The 27,761-nt window shown below is 36.0% G+C and overlaps 1 protein-coding gene and 1 long non-coding RNA gene across 2 annotated transcripts in view; one reads left to right on the plus strand and one right to left on the minus strand.

The window, feature by feature from the left end:
• Window positions 1-12,133: 12,133 nt before the first annotated feature.
• Window positions 12,134-27,761, plus strand: part of HIF1A (hypoxia inducible factor 1 subunit alpha) — a 41,946-nt gene continuing 26,318 nt past the window's right edge. Inside the window, exon 1 of the mRNA XM_007472982.3 lies at window positions 12,134-12,710. Within this exon, the coding sequence (XP_007473044.1) occupies window positions 12,676-12,710 (35 nt within the window). The 5' untranslated portion in view covers window positions 12,134-12,675. The remainder of the gene's footprint in view (window positions 12,711-27,761) is intronic.
• Window positions 15,841-27,761, minus strand: part of LOC103097220 (uncharacterized) — a 42,617-nt gene continuing 30,696 nt past the window's right edge. The window contains exons 2-3 of the long non-coding RNA XR_457417.3: window positions 17,237-17,375; window positions 15,841-16,892 (exon numbers count right to left, since the gene is read on the minus strand). This is a non-coding gene — a long non-coding RNA (uncharacterized LOC103097220). The remainder of the gene's footprint in view (window positions 16,893-17,236; window positions 17,376-27,761) is intronic.

Below are 27,761 nucleotides of genomic sequence, written 5' to 3' on the forward strand. Positions count from 1 at the left end.
CATTTAACCATCTGCTGGACTGACATTGTAGCACCCTGCTTCAGTAGAACCATGTCCATAATAAATTGCTGGATAGAGAACAGATTGCCAGTCAGGAAGCCAGTCACTGAAGCTAGTCTTTCAGGCTCTGTCCTTATTTTTCACCCACAATTCTCTTTAGCTAGGTTCAAACACTTTCTGGCCTCTATGTGCAGGTGCTAAGTTGATCCAGCCCAGTGTTAATCTCTGCCCTAACAGAAGTGAGATAAAAACAAAAACAAAAAAAAAAAACACTAGTACCAAGGAGACTTTGATTCTGAGGCAAATTCACACTTATTTGGTGCTTTGAATGTTCACAAAGTATTTTCCTTGAGACCTTGTAATTAGGATAGTCCAAGTGTAAATATCACCATTTTACAGATAAGGAAACTAAAGCTCTAACAAGTTAACTGATCAGTGTTAGCAAATGTTGCAGCCAGAATTCAAACTCGTATCTTTCCTGTGTCCTAGCTACTTGTGCCATTATATCACAATGTTTCTCAATTTGGGCTAGATCTTAACAAAACTGGAAGGTGAGAGACCTGAAAAGTTGGTCATGTAGAAGTCCTGGCAGTATTCTACCTGCTTGGACTATATGAAGTGTGGAGTCCATTATGGTCAACTGCTCTCTCTTTTTAGACCTAGAAAGCCCCAAATGGTAGACTAGAAGCAGAGGGCAGAAGGGTGATAAAGATTAGAAGGGGGGTGACTAAGTAACTGCTTTGGTTCTATATTCAGTGAAATGAATTAAAGAGAAATAACTACTAAGTAAGATTAATTGCATTGATATTCTATGTTATTAGTATTGGGGGGGGGGGGTTAACTTTCCTTTTTTGACCTCATCTTCCTTCTTACAATCAATATTAAGTATGGTTCCAAAGCAATAGAGTGGTGAGGGCTAGGCAATTGGGGTTGAGTCACACAGCCAGGAAGTGTCTGAAATCCCATTTGAACCCAAGACCTCCTAGGTCTGGCTTTCAAACCACTAAGCCACATGGTTGCCCCTCTGTAATTTTTAAAGAATTTTTAAGACTTGAGGAGTGATGATAAAAATGACAGTGGTAAGTCACTATGGTTCCCCCTATTTGAACCCTGACAACAAATACAGCTCTAAAATGATGGTCCTTGATGATAAAAAATAACTCAAGGAACTTCAGCCTGATAGTAATCTTCTATAAAATGCAACTATATATTCATGGCAAAAGCCTTTCTTTTAACAATTTTTTTCTCATTTAAAATGAAGCAAAGCAATTGTTTCAAACCTGTCTTTGCAAGTTCAGATATAATGTTAATCAACCCCTTCTAAATGCTTCTGATTCCCAAAGGCAAGTTCTGACAAACTTAGCTTTTAAAACCTACACAATATTTCCAATATAAGAGCCAAAAAAGCTAATGTTTCTGCATCACCCTGAGAAAATCAAAGGGAAAAAATTTTCCACCAAAAATATTTAGACAACATGAATTATTCACTGTTTTAATGCAAAAGTTAAACCCAATGGAAAGAAAATAGAGTAGGCTAATTATTTAATAATGCCATTATCTCTCTTTCATTTGTGCTTTAATCGTTTTAATTCAGGTTTCACAATGAATAAAAAAAAGAATTGTTTTAAATTTCTCTTTAACACTAAAAAAAACACTTTTTAAGCTAAATGATCTTTTAAAGCAAATTTATTTTCAATCTTTTCTCTTGACATTTTTTTTTAATTTTGATAACAGTTTTTCCTAACTGAAAGTAGTTTTTGTTTTGTTTAGAGAGAAGGGTTATTTCTTGCCCCAATTCGGCACAGGAAAACAAGAAAGCAATCTAAGCACCATAGTCCTAAGGTTTATCTTGCACTTCCTCTAACCTACCTACCAGCAATTGATTGCTAGTTTTATTATATTTTTAAAAATATATCCTTGAATGCAGAGCGAAAGGAGGAGAACCAGGAAAACATTGTACACAGAGACTGATACAATCGAACGTAAGTAATGGACTTCTCCATTAGGGTCAATGCAGTGTCCCTGAACAACCTGCAGGGATCTAGGAGAAAAAACACTATCCACAAGCAGAGGACAAAACTGTAGGAGTAAAAACACTGATGAAAAGCAACTGCTTGACTACAGAGGTTGAGGGGATATGACTGAGGAGAGACTCTAAATGGTACCAAAAACATGGAAATGGGATCCAATCAAGAACACATGTGATACCCAATGGAATCACGCGTTGGCTATGGGAGAGGTGGTGGGAGGGAGTTCCAAAAGAAAATGATCTTTGTCTCCAATGAATAATGTTTGGAAATAACAAAATAAAATAATGTTTAAAAAAAAAAGAATAAACTCTAGCAAATATCTAAAAAAAAAGTTTTTTTCTGCATCTATCGAAATAATCATGAATATTATTATTTTTGTCATTAATATGGTCAATCATGCTTGTGGCTTTCCTAGTATAGAATTAGCCAATATTCTTGTTAAAACCCTAACCTGGTCATAGTGTATGATCTGCGTAATATATTTTTGTATTTTATTTGAATTTTTTGCTTTAATATTCATTGGGGAAATTGGTGTATGGTTTACTTTTTCTGTTTTGACCATCCCTATTTTAAGGATCAAGAAAATTTTTGTCACAAAAGAAATTTGGAAAGACCCCACCTTTTTTTCCCCCAAAAAATTATGTAGCATTGGAATGAATTATTCTTTAATTGCTTGGTAGAATTTGCTGTAAATTCATTTGAATCTGTAGTTTGTTTTTTTTTCCTCAGGGAGTTCATTTATGGCTAGTTCAATTTCTTTTTCAAAGATTAAAGTTATTTAAGTATTGAAAAAACAAAAAAAAAATATGTCCTTGAAGCAATTATCCTGTTACAGGAAAAGTTGGATAGAGATGCAAATTCTTCTGAGAGCTGCCTTGTAATTAGGATATGATATGGCAGAAGCTAATGCTTTGGATACCACTTTCAGTAGATTAAAATGGAGATTGTGGTTTTTAGTTGGTCTTTCACCTTCAGGGACAAATAAATGATTCTACTTGAGCTGTGAACTCAAAGGTGTTTTGATTGGGCTGTTTTGGGGTGTATCATATCCAGTTCTGTGATCTTACTTGTCAATTTCAGCTTTAAAGGATTGAGTCATAGAAGAATTGCCTAAATCTCTGGTACAGAATCCCTCTTGAATTCAGAAAAGCTATAAGTAATGTGGGCATAGGTGAAAGAGAGCTGGTCTTTGAGCCAAGAAGGTCTCAAACAATTCAATATTTCTCTCTGACACATAGAAGCTGTTTGACCCTAGGCATCTGATTTAACTATCAGTGTTCTAGCAGGGGGTGTTTGCTGAAACCAGCTCCAATCTGCTTGCCAATAGTTAAATTGTCAGTATGAACATTTACACCTTCGAAATCCGCAAATTACAAATCGGCCCTTAATTTATTGTTTTGTTGATTGTTTAGACTTAAGAAAGCTATGGGAAAAAATACCTATCCAGATTAGGTCAGCTAGGTAGCAAGGGGGATAGAGCATTAAGCCTGAAGTCAAGAGGACCTGGGTTCATACCTGACCTCAGACATTTCTAACTATGTGATTCTAGGCCTGTGTTGGCAAACCTATAGAATGCGTGCCACAGCATGCCTAAGGGGCTGTTCCCTTCCCTATCTCCACACATTTGAGGACATTTCTCAGGACCCACCCCTCTACCAAGCAGCCCAATGGGAACGTTTCCTCCCTCCCCTGTCTGGAGAAAGAGGGTGGGAGGTGGCTCCCATGCCATGTGAGGGTTGTAGTTTGGGCACTCAATCTCTAAAAGGCTTGCCATCTCTAACCTAGGCAAATCACTTAATCCCAATTGCCTAAGCCTTGACATTCTTCTGTTTTAGAAACTGATATTAAGGCAGAAGGAAGGATTTGGTTTTTGTTTTTTAATACAGATTAAATTTAAAAGTGTGTTGTGCATATAGTTGTTTGTTTGTTTTTTTAGGAGATCTAGTAGTTAAACATTTACCAGCATACCCCAGGTTCTAACTAACAGACTATATTGTAGCAAAGGTGAGATTCTACATTGTTAGAAAAGTTTCCCTATCTGCAAGTTTCCTCTACAAATGAAACCACAGGTCCTAGCCTAATATTTGTTAATGTTTTTAATGGTTCATTTTCATAAAAATCAGATGCATACAAGCTAGTTTAATTGTATTTAAAATTTGTTAGCACATTATAATGTAGACATTTAAATTCTCCATGACTTTCACAAAAAGATAAGGAGACCAACATATCTGAATTTGCTTAAACCCCGGGGGAAAAACTCAGTAATTCCCAATTAGCCCTTTCTTACTCTTTATCTTCTTAGAAAACTAATTTTGTATGTCTTAAAATGGTGTATGGGAGAAGATGGGGTACTAAGGATAGTGTATTCTAGACTAGTTATTCCCTCTACTCACTCCCAAGCCTTCCCTGTAGAGATGGTTTTTCTTTAGTCATGTTTATTAGTTCTATCCCCTAGATATGAATTAGTTTTTTTATTTAAGCTCCATTCCCCATATGGCAAAAGAGACAATAGAAAGAAATGCCATCTAAGGCCACCTCAAAAATGCCAGCTCCCAACTCAATTATACACCTCTCCAACAAAAGTTTCTAGGGTCATTTTGTCTATATGATAGTAATGCAGGTTCACATCACATTTGTTCCCTATTTTGGGAAATTATAAAAAAACGAATCAATAAAGCCTTCTAAGTAGCTCTTAGCCTCTGTTATGCCAAGAAAGAGCCCAGAAGGTTTTTTTTTTTTTTTAATCTCTCTCCTGGCACAAAAATATACACAACATTCAATGACAGTGTCTCATCAATCACTTCATCTTAGAGAATCATTGAAAGAGAAAGAGAAAGCACAACAATCTCTTAAGAAACACGGATCAGAAAAGTTAATTTTCCATACTTGGAGTGAAGTAAAGAACAGGGCAGTATGAATTCACTAGTTCTACTCTCTGAAGCATCAATAGGGCCAGTCACTAGTGTTTCTGTTCAATGTGCTTTTTGAAAACTGCCACTGACTTTGTCTTAATATCCCAGCTTTTTCTCCCCCTTTCTCCATGGCAACAGCAGCAGGGGCAGCTGTGGCATGATGCCGGATTTGTGACTCAAGGTTTCCCTTTCTGCTTGCTCCAACTCACATAGTTAACCCCATTCGATATTATTACCTGCAGGTCTCATCCTTGTTTCTCTCTAGAGTTCCTCTTTAAGATTTCTCTTCCTTCCTTTAGAATGGGACTGAGACCAGCCTTTCAGTCATGGCCTTTTGTTTCTCAAAGCTCCCCAGGGCCTTAAGATAAAGGTTGGGGGAATTTCTGTCCTCCAGAGCAGAAGTGAAACTTTTATGGGTCCAAGGTACTTTTCAGTGCCACGCCACTAGACTAAAATGTAGTTATCATCTGACTTTAATGTAGTGATGTATTCATTATATACATATATGTAAAGTTTTCTGAGTTAACATGTGATACATAGGGATTCTTATATACAATTTAGTGACCCCCATTTCTATTTGAGTTTGACACCACTGCATCATAGAACAAGTTACTGCCTACATTCTGCATCATACACTTTCTGTCCTTTCTTGTGAATATTTATTAATTAATTATCTTACATAATTGATTCTTATAAATATTAATATTATATTGAATCAGGGTAAGGAATGTCTGGATAACAAATTGTCAGATAAGAAAAATAATTCAATTTTGGCAGTTAAATTTTGGTGGTTAAAACTGTATGACTTTTAACTGATGAGAAAAGGGAAAAGTAATTGTTTTCTCAAGAAAGATCCAAATGGGAAAAAAATAGTTTTCTGTCCTGGCTAATAAAATTTATTAGACACACAAAGTACTTTACACAAAGAACATAAAGAGTGAAATCTACATAAGATCTATTCTTAATTATTCAAAGATTAATTTTTTTAGTTTTAGAAGTATTTTTTAGTTTTGACATTTTCAGTTGATTTTGGAGGCATTTTCTATTAGCTTCCCCATGATGAAGTGAGCAGAAATGAGATCATTTATCTTTTTATTACTACAGTGTTTTGCACTGAATGGGAACTTTAGTGTTACCCAAAGGTGAGTTGGAGGTGAAATTTAGTTTATACTGCTACTTGTTATGTTTAGGAAAGGGTCTGATTCAGTTAGATTTTAATAAAGCTACAATTTTTAATATTTGTAATTTTATAATGTAATATTTAAAGTTTTCCTGGCACTGTGGCTATCATTCTCAGACCAACATTTTTATCATTTTCATACCATCTCAGCCTAAATCAGGCTCTGGGTTTAGAGAAGGCTGATATCAATACCTTCTTCAGTTGTTTTTCAGTCATATATAATATTTTGTTACCCCATTTAAGTTTTTCTTGGCAAAGATACTGGAGTGGTTGCCATTTTCTTCTCCAGATCATTTTACACAGATGAGGAAAGTGAGGCAAACAGGGTTTCATTCGTTGTACTATCTAGCTGCTTTTGATAGCAATACCTACATCTGGTCCTTTGCTGGATAATTTGTTGGATAGGGATGGGTCCAGGACAAATTTGATTTAGTGAAATCTAAATTAGAAAGATTTTATTAAAGTTTGAATCTCCTTTCCCATTAAACCAGGTCTTGGTTTCTTTATCTATAAGAGATTAGTCTAGATTAGAATCTACATTCTAGATCATCCTTTTAGGTCCATTCTGGTTTTTTTATGCTATGAACCTAGCTTTTTTCTAGAGCTACTGACAAGAAACCTAAAAGAAGACAGGACACCATCTCTTTTAGTGGAGACAGAATTAATGTCTTACAAAACTAGTCCTGTATTTTATATTGCATCTAACTCAACTTTTTAGTAAGTTCAATGCTCAAAACCCCAAAGTAGATATAGAGAATCATAGGCAGATATATTAGCAGAAGCTGGCATGGAGGAGAAGCACATTGCCACTAAAATCCTACTGTTCCTCCTCAGAGTAACAAGAAGCTTGTGAGGTGTAGTGGAAGAGCTCTGAATTGGGAGGTATGCCCTAGTCCCAGTCTATACAGTCCCTGCTTGCCACTAGCAAGTCAGATGATGTTCTGCAAGTCACTAAGCTTCTCTGGCAATTATGGTAAGGAAATATGAAAAAATTATATCAATAAAAGTGATCTACATTTTTTTAGCTATTGTTTGCTAGTTAAATAAAATAGCTTTAAGGACTAAGATCTATTTTCTAAGTCTTTCCCATTTTCATACTTTCCTTCACACATTTTCTCATATGACTTCTTCAACAATTGGCAATCGTTGCCCCACACTTAGAACATGGATACTCTATTAATGTTTAATAATCTAACAATAATAGCAACCTTGTCCTATAAATCATGGAGAAGGAACCACTTTCTTTTCTAAATATACCTTTTTTTTTAATTAATGCTGAGTCAGAAAATGGGATGTCTAAATTTTTTTTTCATATTGATATCTGCTTCTCCCTTCCCCTGTCTTCTTTCTACAATGTGATTTCTTTATCTCTACCTCTTAAAATCCTTAATTTCCTTCAAAGTTAAGCTCAAATATGTCCTTGTCCTTCTTGAAGCTTTTCTTGATCATGCTAGCTAACATGCTCTTTCATTTCAATTTATCTTCAATTTACTTCTCTTTGTGCATTCTCTCTCAAGAAAATGTTAAGCCCCTTGAGGACAGGAAATATTTTTGGTTTTGTCTTTGTATTCCCAGAGTTATAACACAGTGTACATAATAAACATTTAACCATGGGGGCAGCTGTGTAGCTCAGTGGATTGAGAGCCAGGCCTAGAGATGGGAGGTCCAAGATTCAAATCTGGCCTCAGACACTTCCCAGCTGTGTGACCCTGGGCAAGTCACTTGACCCCCATTGCCTACCCTTACCACTCTTCTGCCTTGGAGCCAATACATGGTATTGACTCCAAGACGGAAGGTAAGGGTTTAATTTTAAAAAATAAATAAATAAACATTTAACCAATACTATTTGAATCAATGTTCAATTATCTATAATTTTAGTGTGTAAGCTCCCAATGGGAAGAAATTTATAGTTTAATGGCACATACCACAATCATATGTTGATATGCCAGTCTGCTTTCATTGTCAGCTCTAATCCTAATGATTTGATCATTTAAAAATTAAATGTATGAAGAAAATATGGTCACTTAATATATAATAAATATTTAGTAATATAAATAAAATACTTTATTATACTTAACTGGATTATGAAAAAAATAAGCATCGGTGTTAAATACTGTAGAGTTTTGTTTTTCTCTTGTTTCCCATACTTTAGTGTCTCCTTCCTTGAAATGGAAAAACTCCTGGAGTTTGGGGTTTTGAACATTTTCCAAATGATTTCGGTTTTGACAAAGCTTCAAAATATCTCCTTTCCTTTCAGTTTTTCCAATTGGAAAGTATTCAAGTGAAAAGCTCATTGAAGTTCATTACTTCAGTGCATTGCACATAGTAGGTACTTATTAAATGTTTTGTTGAATTTGGATTTAATTATTTCATTAACTAAATGGAAATCAGAGCTATGCTAAGGAGGAAAAGCACAGTACAAAATTAAAGTTTTGCTTTGGTATGACATGGTAGTAATGTGTTGTTGAAAGAATATGAGCTATTTTTCTAATGAACATCATTTAGAATTCAATAAAATTCAATAAAGTCAACTCATATTCCACAGCCTGGAAAACGTAGGTATTTGTTTCCAGTATACATCTTTAAATTTTTCATACATAATTCTATGCTTCTTTATTATGTGATCATATTTTTATTGGGGGAAAAACAAAACATAGAAGCAATATTACAGTAGTTATTATTAGCCATGGTAGCTTCTTAAATACTATAACCACATGCAATTAGGTAAGTTTCATGAAGTTTTCTTTTTTTTTTAAGTTAGGTGTTTCTTATTTTCTGTTAACAACATAGACTTCATGTTTTACCTTGTGTTCTTCTGAGTCACTGCCCAACTTTTATTACTATAAAATCTATGTGCTAAATAGTCATTTATAAGTAATCTCAAAGTTTACTCAAGAAGTATTGCTAATATGAATTAGAGTGAACCTTAGATACTTGCAAAAGTTAAGAAAAGTGATTAGATGAGACATCCTTCTGAAAGTGATCTAACTGTATTGAATTACATGGGATTGAGGAAAAATAATTGTACACTTCATCCCAGAGAATCCTTCTTCTTGGTCACTTTTTAAATACTTTTTAGATCTTTTCCAATGAAAATTTTAGGACTTTATCTCCTTGATTAAAGTGCTACTAGGTTGTGATTCAGTTTTTGATAAAAATAAAAAGACACTTTTCATAGTTCTTAAGAATGACATGTGGATTAATGCATTGCTGGTGGAGTTGTGAATTGATCCAACCATTCTGGATGGCAATTTGGAACTATGCCCAAAGTGTGCTTAAACGATTGCCTGCCCTTTGATCCAGCCATAGCACTGCTGGGTTTATACTCCAAAGAGATCATAGGGGAAAAGACTTGCACAAAAATATTTATAGCTGTGCTCTTTGTGGTAGAAAAAAATTGGAAAAATGAGGGCATATCCTTCAATTGGGGAATTGCTGAACAAATTGTTGTATCTGTTGGTGATGGAATACTATTGTGCTCAAAGGAATAATGAACTGGAGGAATTTCATGTGAACTGGAAAGACCTCCAGGAATTGATGCAGAGTGAAAGGAGCAGAACAAGGTGAATATTATACACAGAGACCGATACACTATGGCACAACTGAATGTAATGGACTTCTCTACTAGCAGCAAGACAATGATCCAGGACAATTCTGAGGGACTTGTGAGAAAGAACACTATCCACATTCAGAGAAAGAACTGTGGGAGTAGAAAAACAGAAGAAAAACAACTGCTTGATCCCACAGGTTGATGGGGATATGATTGGGGATATAGACTCTAAACCATTACCCTAGTGCAAATATCAATAAAATGGAAATAGGCCTTGATCAATGACACATGTAAAACCCAGTGGAATTGCATGTCAACTATGGGAGGGGGATAGGGAATGAATTGGAGGAGGATAGGGAATGAATCATGTAACCATGGAAAAATATCTTAAATTAATCAATTAAATAAAATTTTCCAAATTAAAAAAAAAGAATGACATGTAGAGTTGCTATTACAAATATATATGTTGATTCTGAAATCACATGTAAATGACAGACCATATATGTATAGTCAGTCACTGGCTACAGAGGATGAATGATATGTGTAGCAGTATCTGTGGTAAATACAATAGTGACAAGGGATCCTTCTACCTGAATGACAACACTATCAGCTTAAGAACAATAAATATCCAAAAGCAACTACAAGATAATCACTGTATTGGGCACTTAATTGGCTAATTTTCCCAGAGCCTCGTTATTGTAAATTAGGGACCAAATAATTTTGCTTTAAGTAAATTAAGAGGCACGTATATCAGCATGTACAATCACCAATATTGCCTTGTTACCATTTTGCAAGATGTACACTATATAATTTTTAGACATATCCTTATGTCTGTGTGATTGTTGAAAATAAGAGTTAGTAGCTTGGTAAGTAAGTTGGTTTACTTTGCAGGAAAAAAAAAATCCAACCTTTAAGAATAATCTTCAACTTCTCCTTACTCTAATTAATTTATAGAGTCAGAGATATCCCATGCATATATGTTAGTTGCCTGATCACAGTTGTATGTTTTCTCATTTAGATCTTTATTTTTATGTATCCCTGAGGGATACATACACTGTAACTTTCATATGTGTAAATATTATCCCCATTGTTATAATATGCATATGTTGAAGGTGGCAAAAACATTGCATACATTAAAGATGCACATGTAGTGGTGGGTTAGTTAATCTAGGACTAGAACACAGGTCTTCCCAATCTAAGTTTCTTTCCATTATACCATTTATTATTTAAGTTTTCTATTTTTTTTAACCATTAAAGCACCATGATTAACATAATAAATAGCATTCAAGATACCTTATCAAATGAAAATTAGTGACCAAGGCAATGTGGTGATTTTTGGTTTAATAGAGCTCTGCCCTAAGGGAGGACACATAAAATATGCTTAATAAATGCTTTTTGGTTTAACGATCAGAGTAAACTTTCCTTATTTTTAACTTCTATGTGAATCTAATTGTAAGCAATTAAGCCTGAAAACTGGTGATCTCTGTCTGATCTCATAACTCAACTAAGATTCTCCCTTAATGGAGACAAGAAACAAACAAAAATTAATTTGGGTTCCCACCAATCATAGTTCATTCTTTTTTTCCTGCAACATTCAAGCCCCTTAGCATTTAAATTGAATGAAAACTTACATAAAGCAATTTTAATATGTATAAAAGTAAGAATACCAGGTTTCCATTCTTAGAGCAACCTTGTTTTCCTTTAAGCTTTTTTTGCATGGTAATAAATCGCTAGCTCATAACATTTAGGATTAAGGAGACATTTTCATTGTCTTCTATGCCAAGTGTAGGGTGATAGTGCTAGTTATCTCGAGTATTAGCAATGAACCCTTTGTAATGTATGTGGCTTGAGGTCTAAGCCTACAACTGAAAAAAACCCAACTACAAAAAAACCCCAACACCACCATAATGCATTAACACACACACACACACACACACACACACACACACACACACAAACACACACAGCCTAGGTAAACAGTAGGATCTTGACCGCAGTACATTACCACGCTGCTTTTAAGGAAGGGTGGTTGGGAAAGGGACAAGAATCATATGACATAGGATGGAAGAATGTTGTACATTAAATGCAATGACGGTCTAGCACCCGACGGCTCAGATCATTTTCAGTAGCCTGGGCAAGCGAAATCCCGCCCCTATCCAGGAAAAAAAAGAAGAAAAAAGAAAAAGAAAAACAACAACCGGTGAGGCCGGGTACCGCAGCCACCCGGTCTCTCTTTCTCCTTCCTCTTCCCACCAGTCCACTCAGTTGCAGCTAAGAGCCAAGCATGGGAACGATCTCAGCACATCTCAGCTGTGCCCCCAGCTGACAGCCAGCCGATTGGCCTAGGACCGGGAGGGCTGGGGTGGGGATAGGCCGACTCTGGAGCTTTCCATTGGTGCTTGGAGAACCGGCCTCCCCCTCAGGTGAGGCGGGTATGCGCTTGCGCGCTCCTCGGGCATGCGCTTATGCGCTTTTCGGGCTTTCTCCCCTCCCCCCCTTCCTTTTTTCCCCTTCCTCCTTTTTACTCTTCACACCACCCCCTCCTCCTTACCGGCGCGCTCTCGCGGCCTTGCTCCCTGCCCACTTCCCCCGCCCCCTCAGCCTCCGGTCCTCCCTCAGCCTCCGCCTCCTGAACCCTCAGAGCAGCGTCTGTGGAAAGAGGAGGGAAGCAGAGAATTCGCGCTGCTGCGCGCCTGTCCAGGCCGCGCTGACAGAAACTGGAGGCAAAGAGAATTAGACTCGAATCCCTAGAATTATTCTGGAGGCTCCCTCGCTTCGGAACGTTCTGGGTTCTTTTTTTTTTTTTTTGGAGCGGGGAGGTGGTAGTGGTGGTGGAGTCGGGGACCGCGTGTATCCTTCCCCTTTTTAACCGCCGCCTCGGGATCGCCTCTCTCTCTCCATCCCCCCGCGTTCTCTCTCCCTTTCGCCTTGTGTGCGGGGAGCCGGAGCTTAAACCGGAGCGGACCCGGCCGAGGAAGCGCCTGGTGGCGGGGGCGCTTAGCCATGGAGGGCGCCGAGGGTACGAACGACAAAAAAAAGTAAGTAAAGGGAGATCTCGCCTCCTGTCGTCCCTAAAGCCCACCACGCGCGGCCGGGAGAAGGTAGAGGAGGGATGAGGATGTGTGGGTGTAGGGGGGAGGGGGCTACCTCTAGTCATTTCTTTCTTCTGCCCCCCCTCTTTCGAGCTCACCCCCCCCTACTGTCCACGTCGCCATCTTGGTGTGGGGGGTTGGAGAGCCATTGAAAGTGGGAGTCCGGGACGACTTAGCCCCGGGTCCCTTCCCCCGGCTGCCACCGCGCGGGCGCGCGCGCACACTTTCCTCCTCCAGAACTCGCCTCCCCCCTTCCTGGCGACCCCAGCCTGAGAATCCAGCCTTGGAAAATAAAGCTGCTTCAGCGCACTCAGAGTCACCACGCTCTGCCCTCGGGACGAAGCTCCCCACTCCCTCCCTCGTTCCATTCCTACCCTTGCTCAGTTCTATTGAAAATTCTCTTTGGGGAGGTGGGGGGGGGGAGTTTGACCTTCTGGCCGAACCCCGTAATTTTTCTCTCGGGCCTTACCCTTAGATTTTGCATCCAGTGGTAGTGTCAAGTGTTGGTCTAAAAGTGATAGTGATTGTATTCTGCCGGACCGTGAGTGTATGAGCGAATTGCAGTGTTTTGTTGTCGTTTTTTAGGACCCCAACTTCTTCGTTCTCTTCCTCAGCTTTATTTTCTGTTAGATTGGTGGTGTTCAGTTTTTTTGTTTGTTTGTTTGTTGTTTGTTTGTTTTTTTTTAAAGCGCAGTGTGCCTAGTTAAGGGTGAGATGTTTGCAGCACTACAGATACACCCCAAATTGGTCACTTGTATCCGTTTTTAGTGCAAAAGGTGAAGCTAGTTGTAAATAGATTTGATTCTTGGAAGTGTAATGGATAGTTAAATGTCCGAAGTGACTAAAGTGTGAAATACAGCAAAAGTCCTGTTAAGCTCGGAGAATATTTGGCTGTGTTCATTCTCCAGTCGGGCTGTCATTGTGTTACTAGTTGTATTAAAATCTTCTTTAAAATGTCAGAAGGAAATAGCCATTTTCGTGGAGCTTTTCGAAAGTGTAGAAAACATTATGAGCTTTAATAAGAACCAGAGTTTTAACATAGAAATATTTAAGAATTTATAATTAATATTTAATTCAATCACCTAAGCTCAAAAATGTTATTTCCTAGGTAAAGAAATGGAGTGTTGATTCTAGATGGAAACTTTGTAAAACATTGAAGTTATGCTTGCTCTCTGTTTTGATAAACTGGTCTTTAATCCTAAACTCTTGAGTCTAATTTGAAAACGGTATGTTTTATATTGTTGCTTTTTTGGCGATGTTATCTTGGTCCCTTTGAAGCAGAGACTTTTAAGGAAGGTAAATAAGTTTTAGATAAAGTTATTTAGCATTTTTGCAGCGTAAAAGACAACTAAAATTTTAAAGTGAGTTTCCTCCTTTGCACAAGGAGGGGGTTGAACTAGATAGTTTCTAATGTTCTTTCCAGCATTACATCTATGAATTTATGAGAAATCAACATAGAGGCAGTTAATAGAAGTTGGCAGAATTGAATTGCTGTTTCTTAGAAATGATTATAAAGCTTTTGCCTAAAATGGATTGTACAACTCAAGTTAGAGAATAACTCCATTTTAATTGCAATTTGTATTTTATAAGTGAAGATGTATTAAACAAAGTTAAACACTTAGTTTCCCCTTTGCAAATTAATATTACATTCCATTTCACTTTTGTTCCAATGGCCAGTAAAATTAGAACACTTATGTGAATGAATTTTGTTTGGGCCCATTCAATTCAGCTGGGGCTGTTATGACTGTTAATAACCTTTTTTGTCTTTGTGTCCCCAGGGCCTAGTAAAAAGTTTTTACAAAGCTGGCACTAAACAAATATTTGTTGAATGTAGAATTTCCTTTTTTCAAAGCTAGTAAATTTTGCATGTTGAGATGTTTGAGCAAAAACCATTATGTATATATGTATTAGGAGTACAATGAAGAGTAGGTATATAAAATATAACACAGGACATTATTAAACTTCCTTCATTCCAGGTTTTGTGCTACTTTTTTAACATACTCTTATATGTTAAATATAAAGGGGATCTTACCTAAGAAGTCAATTTATTTAGTCCTCTGACTTAGGCAGATTACCACATCCAGATTTTCTAAAGTAGATGTCCAGAGTCATAAATATCTTTGTGGATGGAAAATCCATATGTTATTTTAGATCAGGGTTTCTTAATCTGGACCCCCTTGGGTCTGTATTTTAGATTTCAGTGGGTCTGTAAACTATAGGGGGCAGCAGTAGAGATTACATAGTTTCCTTCGTAAAGCATGTGTTTTATTTTATGACTTTAAAAACATTTTGAGAAGAGGTTCATAAACTTCCAACTGCCAAAAGGTATCCATGACACTCCCTTGTTGCTTCTCATAAGTCAAGATTCTTAATGCCTCAGAAAAAAAATACTTTATTACTACAGTTTTAAGCCTATATTTTCTTGTCCTTCACTGGAAAAAGGAACTTTTAATATATCTCAGTTTAGGGTCTTTCAATGAATGCTTTAATTATCTGAATTTGATTCAGCATTATCACCTCAAAAATGTGAAATTCAAAACTAAACCCAGAATCCCTCAAAGAACTGATGTAATGTAAAATTGATATTTTTGATTTTTTTACTTCTAATACATTCTTAACTTGTTTTTGAATAGTAATATGACATATACCAGTATTTAGCTCATCTTCTTTGAGACTGCCCTTTTCTTCAAATAGTTGGGTTTTTTGTTCCATCTACAATGCAATTTTTTCAGCCTTACCATTTTCCTGGTATTGTGCTAAATACCCTGGAGATACAGATACAAAAGTGAAATAACCCCTGCCCTTGAAGAGCTTACATTTTAATGAAGGAAACAACATACATAAAGTATTTATGTAACATATGCAAAATGCATACATAGTCATTTGTATGAGATGGGAATTTACTGTTAAGTAGCAGAATATCGTGACATTTGCTTTAGAATAACTAAAAATATTGTACAACTTTTAAAATCCCAGCATTGGGCAAATCACTTTACTTTTAAAATATTTTAATTTCATGACTTATGAATGGAGGAAATAAAAAGCAATCTGCTAAATAATAATAATAATAATAATAACTGAGTCAAATTAAATTGATTGACCTAATGACAATAAACTTCACAACTTTGTATATCTTTTTAAAAGTTTAGTAAATGCACTGTTTTTCTTGAGTCATTCACTTGTTCTACAGGATTTGGCATTGATTTCACAAGATTTTGACACAATCTTTAATTCTTTAACATGAAACCATACTTTAACACATTAGATAGTAAGCATAATAAAGTCAGATTGTAGCCTATAAGTTTTCATTGGAATTTAAATTAGGCAAGTTTCAAGACCACTGAAAAATACTTTTTTCCATCTCTTGGACAGATTTCTTAATCTTTTGTGTTGTGGCAAAAGAATATGTTTTAGTGTTCATCTCCGTTTGAGAATTCCAGAATAATTCAGTGTAACAGCATTTTTCAAGAGTTCATCACCACCTCAATAAAGACAAAGCTTCCAGGTCCATTGGAGAATTTAAAAACCCTCAAACACTTTTTTTAAACCCTCACCTGACCATCTTTGAACCCATATTGTGGGTAGTTTCAAGGAAGAAGAATGGTAAGACCAGGAGGGTTAAGTAATTTATCCAGTGGCTAAGATCAGATTTTGAACCCAGGACCTATCCCTACTCCATTGACTGAACCTCCTACTAACCACCTAAAACACTTTCATAAGTAGCTATTTTACAGTCTGATGAAGATACTCATATCCTAAACCTTTATTGCATTTCTTCTGAAAAGTTTTGGTATAGACTTGAATGAAAAAATAAGTTTCATAGGTAAAAATTACCTTTTTCTTATCTTTATATTTTTGTCTTTATATTTTCTTGCACATGACAAAGCAGCTGGGTTTTTTTTTTAAACTAGTCTTTTATTTTTCTAACTTTAAGAAGTCTAAATAAACAGTACTTAAAAGAAATCAAGAACCCTTTCAGCTACCAGTTCCTTCTGAACATCTTGACTGGTTTTGAGGATTAGTGAAATTTACACTAATAATATCTAACAGTCATTGAAGTGTGCTCTTTAATACCTATACCTTCTCACATTTCCTTGGAGATATATCCATTCTTAAAGATCACGGAATCTAAAACATAAGAAAAGAGAATAATGAAACATATATTTGGCATAAAATTCACCACTCAACTCACTGAGAACTAACTAGAAGTGGGAAAACCAGCTCAATCTGGTTCAAGTTAGACTTAATGAGTCAGATTACTCTAAGTAGAAAGAAATAGGAATAACCATTGCTGTAAAAACAGAATACCATAATTCATATTAAACCAGTCTTTTCTCTGGCATTTAAAACCTTCCAAAATCTAGGCCCAGTTATTAATTTCTGTTCCAGATATTTTTATATTACAGCCATGTAAACTGGAATTCTCAAACTTGAGATTTTCATACCTTTTTGCTTTTTCATAGGCTCCTTACCTGATGTCTGAAGTGTCTATTCATCTTCATTTTTCAGAATTACTTTTCTTTAGTGCTCAGTTCAGATACCACCAGATGGTATCTGGTGAATCTTTTCCATGATTCTCACCTCACAACTTGAAAGTTGAATTGTAGATGTCTGCCAGGGTTGGAGGAGGAGATGATGACAAGAGAATTTTAGAGTGATTGATAGATAACTCATTGGTACTATCTGTGAGGTTTGACTTTTAAGTCTTCATTATTAGTTACATTTTATGAGTTAATTTGTGAAAAAATACTGCTTCAGAAATAACTCAGCCATAGCTCTTTCTCTTTTGTTTACAATATTATATTGCTTCCGACAGATTAAGACTGTCCTTAATGCTTTTTCTTAATACCCTGAGCATGTTAATTCTCAATCAGTTTATTTTAAAGACAACAGTCATTTCAAATGAAGGTCATCTGTTAGGCACAAGAGTTGACTTTAAAGGCCTTATGAGAACTACACCATGGAAGTCCTTATTATCTTGTGCTTAACTAAGTATGATATAATGATAAAACTGAAAAACTGAGGAAATACTGTATGAGTCATAGAATGTATGTTCTTTGAGAGTAGGAATTAAATTTTTTTTTCTTATATCCCCTGCAATTCTTGATGTATGGTAATCAGTAAAGAAGCATTTATTAAGTGCCTACTCTGTGCTAGTTGCTATGCTAAATACTTAGAAAGACAATTTTGCTTTTAAGGAGTTTACAATCTAGTGAGAGGCACAACATGTAAACAATTGTATACAAACAAGATATTTTGTTGAGTATTCCATTCTGTTCAACTGTTCATGACCACATTTGGGATTTTCTTGATAGTGGAGGGGTTTGCCATTCCTTCTCCAAAACATTTTACAGATGAGGAAAGTAGGTTTAAGTGACTTGCCCAGCATCATAGCTAGTAAGCATTTGAGACTTGACTTGAACTTAGCCCTTTCTGACTTCATTCCTAGTGCTCTATCCACTGCAACCCATAAACAAGATACAGACAGAATAATTTGAAGAAAATCAATAGCAGGAGAAGCACTAGTACTTGGGAAATTAGGAGATGCTTCTAGGATATGAGTTGAGACTTGATATGAAGCCAGGAAACAGAGGAGGCAGAAATAAGGAGGGAGAGAGGTAAAGCATGTGAAAATGCCCAGAATCAGGAGATGGTGTATCTGATTCAGAAAACAAGGAAGCTAATGTCACTGGATTAAAGAGTACAATAAGGGGGATAAGAGGAGGCAGAGATGGGAAAGATAAGAATGGGCCAGGTTTTGGAGAGCTTTAAAAGTAACAGAAGATTTTATATTTGATTCTGGAGGCAATAGGGAATGGGGAATCACTGAAGTTGACTGATTGGGGGAAGTGGTGGTCAGACTTAATTGAGAGCATGAATTGACATGGGAAGAGAGAATTGAGGCAAAGAGACCAACTATCAGGCTATGACATGATGAGTTCCTTCACCAGAGTGGTTACAACTTTAGAGGACAGAAAGGATAGTATATGAGGAAAGGCAGGACTTGTCAACTATTGGCTTTCGGTGGGATGGGGAGTGTGAAGAGTCAAGGATAGGTTGCAAGTTGGAGTGAGTAGGAAGATTGTGGTATCCTCTGGAGTCATAGGAAAGTTAGAAGAAGTGAAGATTTAAGTAGAATGAAGATGATTAATAATAAATACTTATTTATTGATGTTTAACCTTATTTTCTTCACTTGTTAAAAATTATTTCTCTGGCTAAATGACCTCTAAATTATATTTCGGCCTAAAATATCCTTTATACCTGGATAAAGCCTTTAGCAGATGACCTTGCTTATCATTAATCAGAGAACGTTGAACCAACTAACAACTTACCTGGACCACCACCAAATTATTTGAATAGATTCATAATTCTTAATGTTTCACTTCCTTTCATCCAGCCTTATATATAGCTGACAAAATAATGTTAAAAGTTTTAAAAATCACTGATTCTTCCTTGCCTACCAAGTAAAATTCTTGGCATTTAGAGCTTTCCACAGTCTAGTGTGAGCCTATCCTAGACTTATCTCTTTTTACTGATAACCATAGATGTTTTCAAACTGAACTAATCCTTGTCTCCAGAACACACCCTACCCTCTTCTCTCTATATTTCTGTGTCTGCAGTGTTTTCCTTTCTCCCTGTTGAATTGCTCCCTAAATTCTAAAGCCAAAATCAAGATATCTCCTTCATGAAAGTTTCCCCATGTACCCAGTCAATAATCATTTGTTTAATGCATTTCCAAATTCATTTATGATAATGCTATATGCTTGTTTTTATGTCTTATCCTCTTACTAGATTAAGATTTAAGGATATAAAGCTTTAAATCCTTGTTTGAAGAGTCTTTTAAGGTTTCCTTTGGGTCAAAAATGTCCAGGGTTTATGTAGTTTTTTTATAAACCATAAATAATGAAAATGTATCAATTGGTGACTGCTCTAGAGAATCTTATATAATGCTTTGTTCCTCTCCTACTTTTAAAAATCAAATATACCCTCAGCCCATGTTGATCATTCTTATGAAGATATGATTAAGTGTAAGAGTTAGGAAGTAGGTATATAGTTTTGTAATTCAGTTCTCTTGGAAGACTTTTTTTGTGTGATAGCCTTTTGACACTCCTGCAGTTTTTCATTGGCAATATGAAACATTTTTAAAAAAAATTTTTTTTGCAGCAAGTTTCTCTGGTAAAATTGTCATTTCTAAGAGATAATATAGTTAAAATTATAAGAATAACAGTCATTTCCCAGTTGACTGTTATTAAAGAATACAAATAGGCAATTTTCAGAGGACATCCAAACTATCCTCAGCCAAATGAAAATGTTAGTCCTCAATAATTGAAGAAATGTACATTAAAACACCTTTGAGATACAACCTCGCATGTACCAGATTGGCAAAGTTGTCAAAGAAAGAAAATTATATGCTAGAACTGTGGAAAAACAGGGACATCATGCACTGTTGGTGGAGCTGTGAACTCACACAAACATTCTGGAAAACTATTTGGAACTGCCTCAAAAGCTATTTATTTGTGCATACCCTTTGACTCAGCAACAGCATTTCTTTAACCCCAAAGAGACCAAAGAAAGAGGAAAAGGACTCATAGACAAAAACATGTATAGCAACCTTTTCATGATGACAAGAAACTGGAAAATAAGAGAATGTACATCAGTTAGGGAATGACCAAACAAATTATGGAGTATGTATTGGAAAACTTTTGTGCTGTAAGAAGTGGAGAAAGGGCATAGTTTCAGAGAAAAATGGTTATTCTTGAAAAAACAAGTGAAAAGAGCAAAACCACATGCAAAAATGTATACAGTAACAACAATACTATAAAGACAAAACATCTTTGAAAGTGTTAGGAACTTTGATTAGCACAATGGAAATCAGCCATAGTTCCAGAAAATTCATGGTGAAACATGCTTTTGTTCTCCAGATAAAGAGGTAATGGACTTGAGTTCATATTGCAGCATTTTTTTTCTTTTTTGGATATGGCTAATGCAAGAATTTGATTTGCTTGACTATACATTTTGTAATAGTTTTTTATATCCTTTCTTAATGTATGGGAGAGGGAAAGAATTTGTAATAGGAAATAAAATAAAATTGAATTTAAACAAATACATAGTATCCTACTGATGTCCATAGTGCCTTCTGTCCATTATGCCTTAGATGTACTGCAGCTTCTTAATTCTCTGCAGACTTTGATTTCCCATGGTTTATGGCCATTTGGCATCACCAAACAAATGAGTGTTAAAAAATGAACATTTACTTTAAGGAGAAGCTTGAGGTTAAAACATTGAGAAATTTCCCAAGTATACACCTCTCTCCTATTCAATTGTGGGCACATCTCATCTGTTCATCAATAGTGGCTTAACTTCCAACTTTTGCATGTCATTTTTTGGACAATAGGTATTTTTCATCCACTGTTTTTTTAATGTAGGTAAGTAGGCCAAACTCCTGAATATTCATCTTATTTAGGAGGCCCCACTGTCTTCTAGGGCTTGATGCAATGAGAAGTGTCATTTGCAGATGGCATCTAGAAAACCTCATCATATATCAAGGTTTATCTGAGCAATCCTGGTCTTCTCTGTGAATAAATAAATAAATAATTTAAGTTGTCCATTAAAGAAATAGGTTTACAAATTTTCAAATACCATAGACTAGTGCATAGTTCCCTCTCACTCTCTTATGAATACTTTTTTTTTTTTAAAACCTTACCTTCCATCTTGGAGTCAATACTGTGTATTGGCTCCAAGACAGAAGAGTGGTAAGGGCTAGGCAATGGGAGTCAAGTGACTTGCCCAGGGTCACACAGCTGGGAAGTGTCTGAGTTCAGATTTGAACCTAGGATCTCCCGTCTCTAGGCCTGTCTCTCAATCCACCGAGCTACCCAGCTGCCCCCTCTTATGAATACTTATACAAAATTCTAATTTGCAAAATTGATGGAGGTAATTTTTGAAATACAAAAGTATTTTATTTTTTAAAAAGACAACTATATTTTTTCCTAATAGCTGGGACTTCTGAAGGGTTGGTGCATTTATGTTTGTTTAAATCTCTGGTGCTATTTTTTGCTTTGAGATATATCTACTATTTAAAGATTCAAGAAAACTATTTTTTGTTGTTGTTGTTATTAATACTGAACTGAAGATCAGGAGACCCTGAAGTGGACTGGTCTTTGCTCTATTATTAACTATTTGTGTGACCTTGAACAATCTATCTCCCATCATTGGGTCTTATCTATAAAAGGAGATGGTTAGACTAGGTCCTTAAGTTCTCTTCCAGATGAAAAATTTTAGAGTCTAGTGAATGTACTTGGGGAATGTTAGAATTTTATAAAATTCTGAAAGAAAATAGCTTTCAACTTAACCTTGAGATTTATTTGGTCCTAAGCAATTGTTACTGATAAATTTGCTTTCTTAACCAATACTGAGTATTCATTCTAAGGCAGAAGAATGGTAAGAGCTAGGCAATGGGGGTTAAGTGACTTGCCCATGGTCATACAGCAAGGAAATGTCTGAGACCATATTTGAAGCCAGGACCTCCTGTCTCTGGACATGACTCTCAAGCCACTGAGTCACCCAGCTGCCCCTGATAAATTTCCTTTCTGAATGTGAGTTGAAATGGACCTCTAGTCCAACTCATATTCTTTTTATTTTTTTTTAACCTTACAGAAGTCTTAGAAGCAATACTCTGAGGCTGAAGAGTTGTAAGGACTAGGCAATAGGGGTTAAGTAATTTTAGCCTAAGGTTACACAGTAAGGAAGTGTATCTGAGGCCAGATTTTAACCTAGGACTTCCTGTCTCTAGATCCACTGAGCTGCCTACCTGTCACCCATCAAACCATCCTCTTTTATTATTAATATTATTTTTACAAATTACAGGTAATTTACACACAAGTTTTCTGAAGTTATATGAGGCAAATTAAATTGTCTCCTTCCCTCTCCCTACTTGGAGCTACATGCAATTCATTCTGGGTTATATATATATATATAATGATGCAAAGCATGTTTCCATATTGTTCATTTTTGTAAGTGAATAATTATATAAAACAAAACCGCCAAAACAAAAATCCAAGTAAGCAAAAAATCTTGTGCTTTCATCTCATTATGATTCCAACAGTTCTTTTTCTAGAGGACCAACCCATGTTGTTAAAAAAAATTTCTCTCCTGCATACCTGGTAAATGGCAATCCATCTTTTTGTTTTGTTTTGCTTTGCTTTAAGAGTGATAGTAAGGAGGGAACCAACCAAATTTTTAACATGGCATAATCTCAAAGTCTTTTTACCATCCTGGCCACTTCTTCATATTGTCCAGCAGTTCAATATTGTTCTTAAAAAGTTGTTGCATAGAACCAAACATATCCCAGATGTAGACTGGATACATAACAATATGTTGGGGCTTTCACTTCTGTATAGTCCTTTTGCATTTCACATCTTAGTAAAGCCTCAGTCTTATTTGCTTTCTAGACTATTGATCACACTGCTGATTTTAGCCCACTAAAACAGGAAGTCTTTTTCAAATTGCTATTGTGAAAATGATTTTTTGAGCCTAACATATTAGATTCAGCCTAATGGTCTAGCCCAGTGATGGAGAACCTTATAGAGACCAAGTGCCCAAACTGCAACCCTCATGCTGCATGTGAGCCCCCGTTTCCCCCCCCCCCCCACCTCCTTAACCCAGACAGGGGAGAGAGGAAGCATTCCCATTGGGCTGCTGGGCAGGGACAGGTGATGAGAGAAATGTCCTCAGGAACTCATGGAGAGGGAGAGGGGAGCAACTCCCCCTGGCACATGTGCCATAGGTTTGCCAATATGAGTCTAACCTGTCATTAGTATTTGTATGGGTTCAATGTAAAAAGTCTTTTATTCAAAGTTAAATAAAGCCTTATTATATGTTTTCCCTATTATCAACAGAAATAGTTTCAAACTCATCCAGGGCTATCACATTCTTTATAGCCATACAAAGGCATTTTTAAAGTAAGGCTTAGTTTCAAAACACAAACACTGAAGGCTGGTTCAACCTTTAAATTAAAAAAATTCAGTGTTACAAAAGATGATAAAACTTGATAAAGAATATATGAAAACCCATGACTGAAATTCCATGTGTGTATGCACAAAGGCATACATGTCCCTACCCAAAATCATTTCATACTCTACAGTGGAAATTTATAAATTAATCCAAACCTATTTGCCCAAGTTTTGAAATGTATTATCTTCTATTTTTCTCAGAATAGGATCTATTCTAAATATCTTGTAACAAAAAAATATAACATCTTCCCCAAGTAGACATCCAACTCTCAATGTGCCATCATAAATAAACTAAGGGGGGAAATGGACTACAGACTTAAATTTAGAATAGTCATTAATAAGGTTTATCACAGTTCCAATGTAAAATTCAAATCCTCTTGCTTATTCCACTATGATCTTTCTTAGGCCAAAATTGCCCTTGTTGAACATATCCATCTATCATGCCTTTCATAAATTTTTAAGACTCGGTGAACAGTTGAAATTTATCTTCCTTCTTAAAGACAACACAGTTTTCTCATATTAGGGGATCTGCAAACTGAGTTTTAAATCTGTGTATGTGTGTGTGTATGTATATATATATATACATATACATGTATATATAGAGAGAGAGATGTGCTATCACAGAACAAGACTACAGTTAGATTTTTTTCTACCAGTTATATAACCCCACTGACCTTTTCCAGATCAATTAAGCTGAAGGAACAGTCATCCCAATGTTGTTTGATAATAGAGAGCTGCCACTTGTACATCTTTACATTGTCTCAAGAATTTCAGACAGCGTGGCATAGGCAGAATGACAGGGAGAGGGCATTTTGAATCTTGTCTAATAATATGTTAGCTCTCACTACCAGTTTTGTGTCATATGCAGATGTCCTTGAAAAAGCTACCTTTTTCTGTTTGTAAAATTTATCTTTAGCCTTGTAATAAATTGAAAGATTAGGTATTTGGGGGTAGGGGTTATTTTTTCCTCTAAGATTATTTTCTTCTGTTGACAAGATTATGTTCATTGTAAATAAAGTGTTACTATGGTATAGTGAGAAGAGCAATAGATTTGCAGTTGTTTTTTTTTTTAATTAATTAATGTGTTTGAATTGTGACTGATGTTTTACTACCCATGTGGTCTTGGGCATGTTACTTGCTCACTTTCTGCCTCAAGTTTCACCATTTTAATGAATCATTTGGACTAGGGAATCTCTAAAAATGCTTGAACTTCTTTGATTCCATGGATAATTAATTTTAAACTGTCATGAAACTCTTGCTAATTGAAGAACAATCAGAGGTTAAGATGATTGTTTCTAAATTTTTATTCAAATTATGTATCATTTTTTAAACTGGGCTAAGAATTATGCATAAACTTGGCTTAATCAACAAGCATTTATTAACCATTGTACTATGTACCAGGCATTCTGCTAGGCACTGGGGGGCATAGACAAAAATTAAACAGCCCTTCCCCTAAAGGAACTTAAGGAGGAGATGCACACAAATAAGTGTACAAAAATATATGCAAGATAATGGGGATAGTAGCACTTGAACTAATCTTTGACATACAACAGAGATTCTAAAAGGCCAGCATGAGTAAAGTGCCTTTTAGATATAGAGGGGGACGGCCTGTGTAAAAGGCATGAAGAAGAGACTTGAAATGTTGTATTTGAGGACTAGTGAAAAAGGTTAATTTAATTAGACAGTGGTGTGTTTGAAGAGAAATTAAGGCTGAAAGAGGTAGGTCATAAAGGGCATTAAATGCCGAACAAAGGAATCTGTGTTCAATCTTAGAAGTAATAAAGAGTCACTGGAGTTTACTAAACTGGGGGTGTGTGACGTAGAACTTGAGCTTTAGGAATAAGTTGGCTCTGTTCTATGGGGAATGGTTTTGCAAGGGAAGAGATTTAATGTAGGCATACCAGTTAGGAAACTTTTGCAATAGTTCAGGGAAGAGGGGATAAAAGAGAAAGACATGTTATTATTACACATGGATTTAGATATATTTTGCCACCAAATTCTACCATTCAGCATCTTATTTTCAGTTTGGAGTGTTTAATGTTATGACTTCTAGGGTGTGAAAATTAGTAATGTTTGAATTTATATTTCCTTTATTAAAAATACTATGCAACATTAAAAAAAAAAGCTGATCCTGAGAGAACATGAATTTTAACAGTGAAAAAGACTCTACCCTCTTCAGCTCTAGTTCTTTTGACAACTCTAGGAGTGATGATAGGATAATAATCAGTTGCTATCAGTCTTGAGTAGTCTTGATGAGCTAGGTTTATCCCAGAAATATTCAGGAATTTTTTTTACATGTATAACTAGTCTTCAAGATTTAGCATATCACATCAATGATCACTCATACTTAGGACTGCTTCATGAAGTCTTCTTTTCAAGATTATTGTGCATTAATGGACTCAAAGAATTTAACAAACCTAAGGGTAAATTAATCTATTACATTTAATTTCAGAGAGTAGATGTTAGTGTAAATTTATTAAGATATAAACAAATGTTTATAAAGATTGTGAAGAACCTGAGATAGGAAATCTTTTCTAGCAAATCACTCACATCCTAGAAATTTGATGAAATCATTATCCTTAATGTTGAGGTTAGCTTATTAAGTATGGATAGAGAGCTGACCATAGAGCCAAGAAGATGGCCTAGTTGAAGTCCAAATTCTAGCACTGACCATGGGACCCTAGGGCAAGGTCCTTAGCTACTTAGTGTTCTAGACCTGAGGTGTCATGCTTGGGACCAAGCAAGATTAAAACGTGTAACTGGAAAGTGTTTAACAAAATAATGAAAGTACTGTACAACATAGATGATATTGATGTGTGGTTTTCCAAGTCAATATTTAGTCCATAGCAGAAAAGGTACCAACCGGATAGTCCCATTCCTATCTCTGAGCTTAGGTCTAATGAACCAAAATATTATAATACAGTATTTTATTTACATAATAATGTAACATCCCTCTGCTAATCTCTTCTGATCTGGGAATAACTGGCATAAAGAATAGTCTAACCCTTGGAGCAGAGGTTACCAAGAGAGTAGAAAGCAGGAAAGAGAACCTAAGATGGAGGCTTGAGGTACACATACATATGGTGTTCATTTATATATGGAAAAGGCAAGGGAGATGTAGGTAAAATGTGCATATAGGTAGGAAGCAAGCCAGGAGAGAGTGGTGTCAGGATAATTCAGGGGAGAGAGGAGAGAGAGAGAGAGAGAGAGAGAGACAGAGAGACAGAGAGACAGAGAGAGAGACAGAGAGACAGAGAGAGACAGAGAGAGAGAGAGAGAGAGACAGACAGAGAGAGAGGGAGAGGGAGAGGGAGAGGGAGAGAGGGTAGTCAACAATGTCACATGCAACAGAGTAGTCAAAATGGCTGATGACTAAGAAAAGACCATCGTATTTCATGATTAAAAGATTGTTAGTAACTTTGGGAGAGAACAGTTTCAGTTGAGTGAAGCTAAAAGGCAAACTGGAAAGGGTTGAAAGAAGAGGAAGTTGAGCTAATAAAGTAAGCTAACATATACACTATTTCAAAATTTTACTTCCATTACTCTAAACCTGGAGTTCTCAAACTTTTTTTCTTAGATCCCTTTTCAGAATAATGTGATTACTAAGGAAACCAATGATCTTAAGATATTTGCCAAAATATTTTTTAAAAACAAATTGACAGACCCAGGGTTAAGACATATTGTTCAAAATCTCATTCTACATAGCTAACTCTCTCTGAACCTCTTCTTGCTGTACTTTATCCTAGTAACTTTTCCTCCAAGCCTCTTAAGAAGTTTTCATTCAAGCTGCCAGGTTCTTTCTTAGCTATAATTACGTGAGGGAAGTATGTCATCAATTCCATTTGATTCCTTGAGAACATAAATACAAATTCTAATTCCCAACCACCTGTGAATTTGCTCAAATCTTGCAATGGTAACATGCAAACTTAAATTATAGAGTAGTTGTTCACGTAACAGAATGTCCTTTGCTTTATTAAAAGAGTT

The sequence above is a fragment of the Monodelphis domestica genome, chromosome 1, assembly GCF_027887165.1.
Source record: "Monodelphis domestica isolate mMonDom1 chromosome 1, mMonDom1.pri, whole genome shotgun sequence".
Taxonomy (NCBI): Eukaryota; Metazoa; Chordata; class Mammalia; order Didelphimorphia; family Didelphidae; genus Monodelphis; species Monodelphis domestica.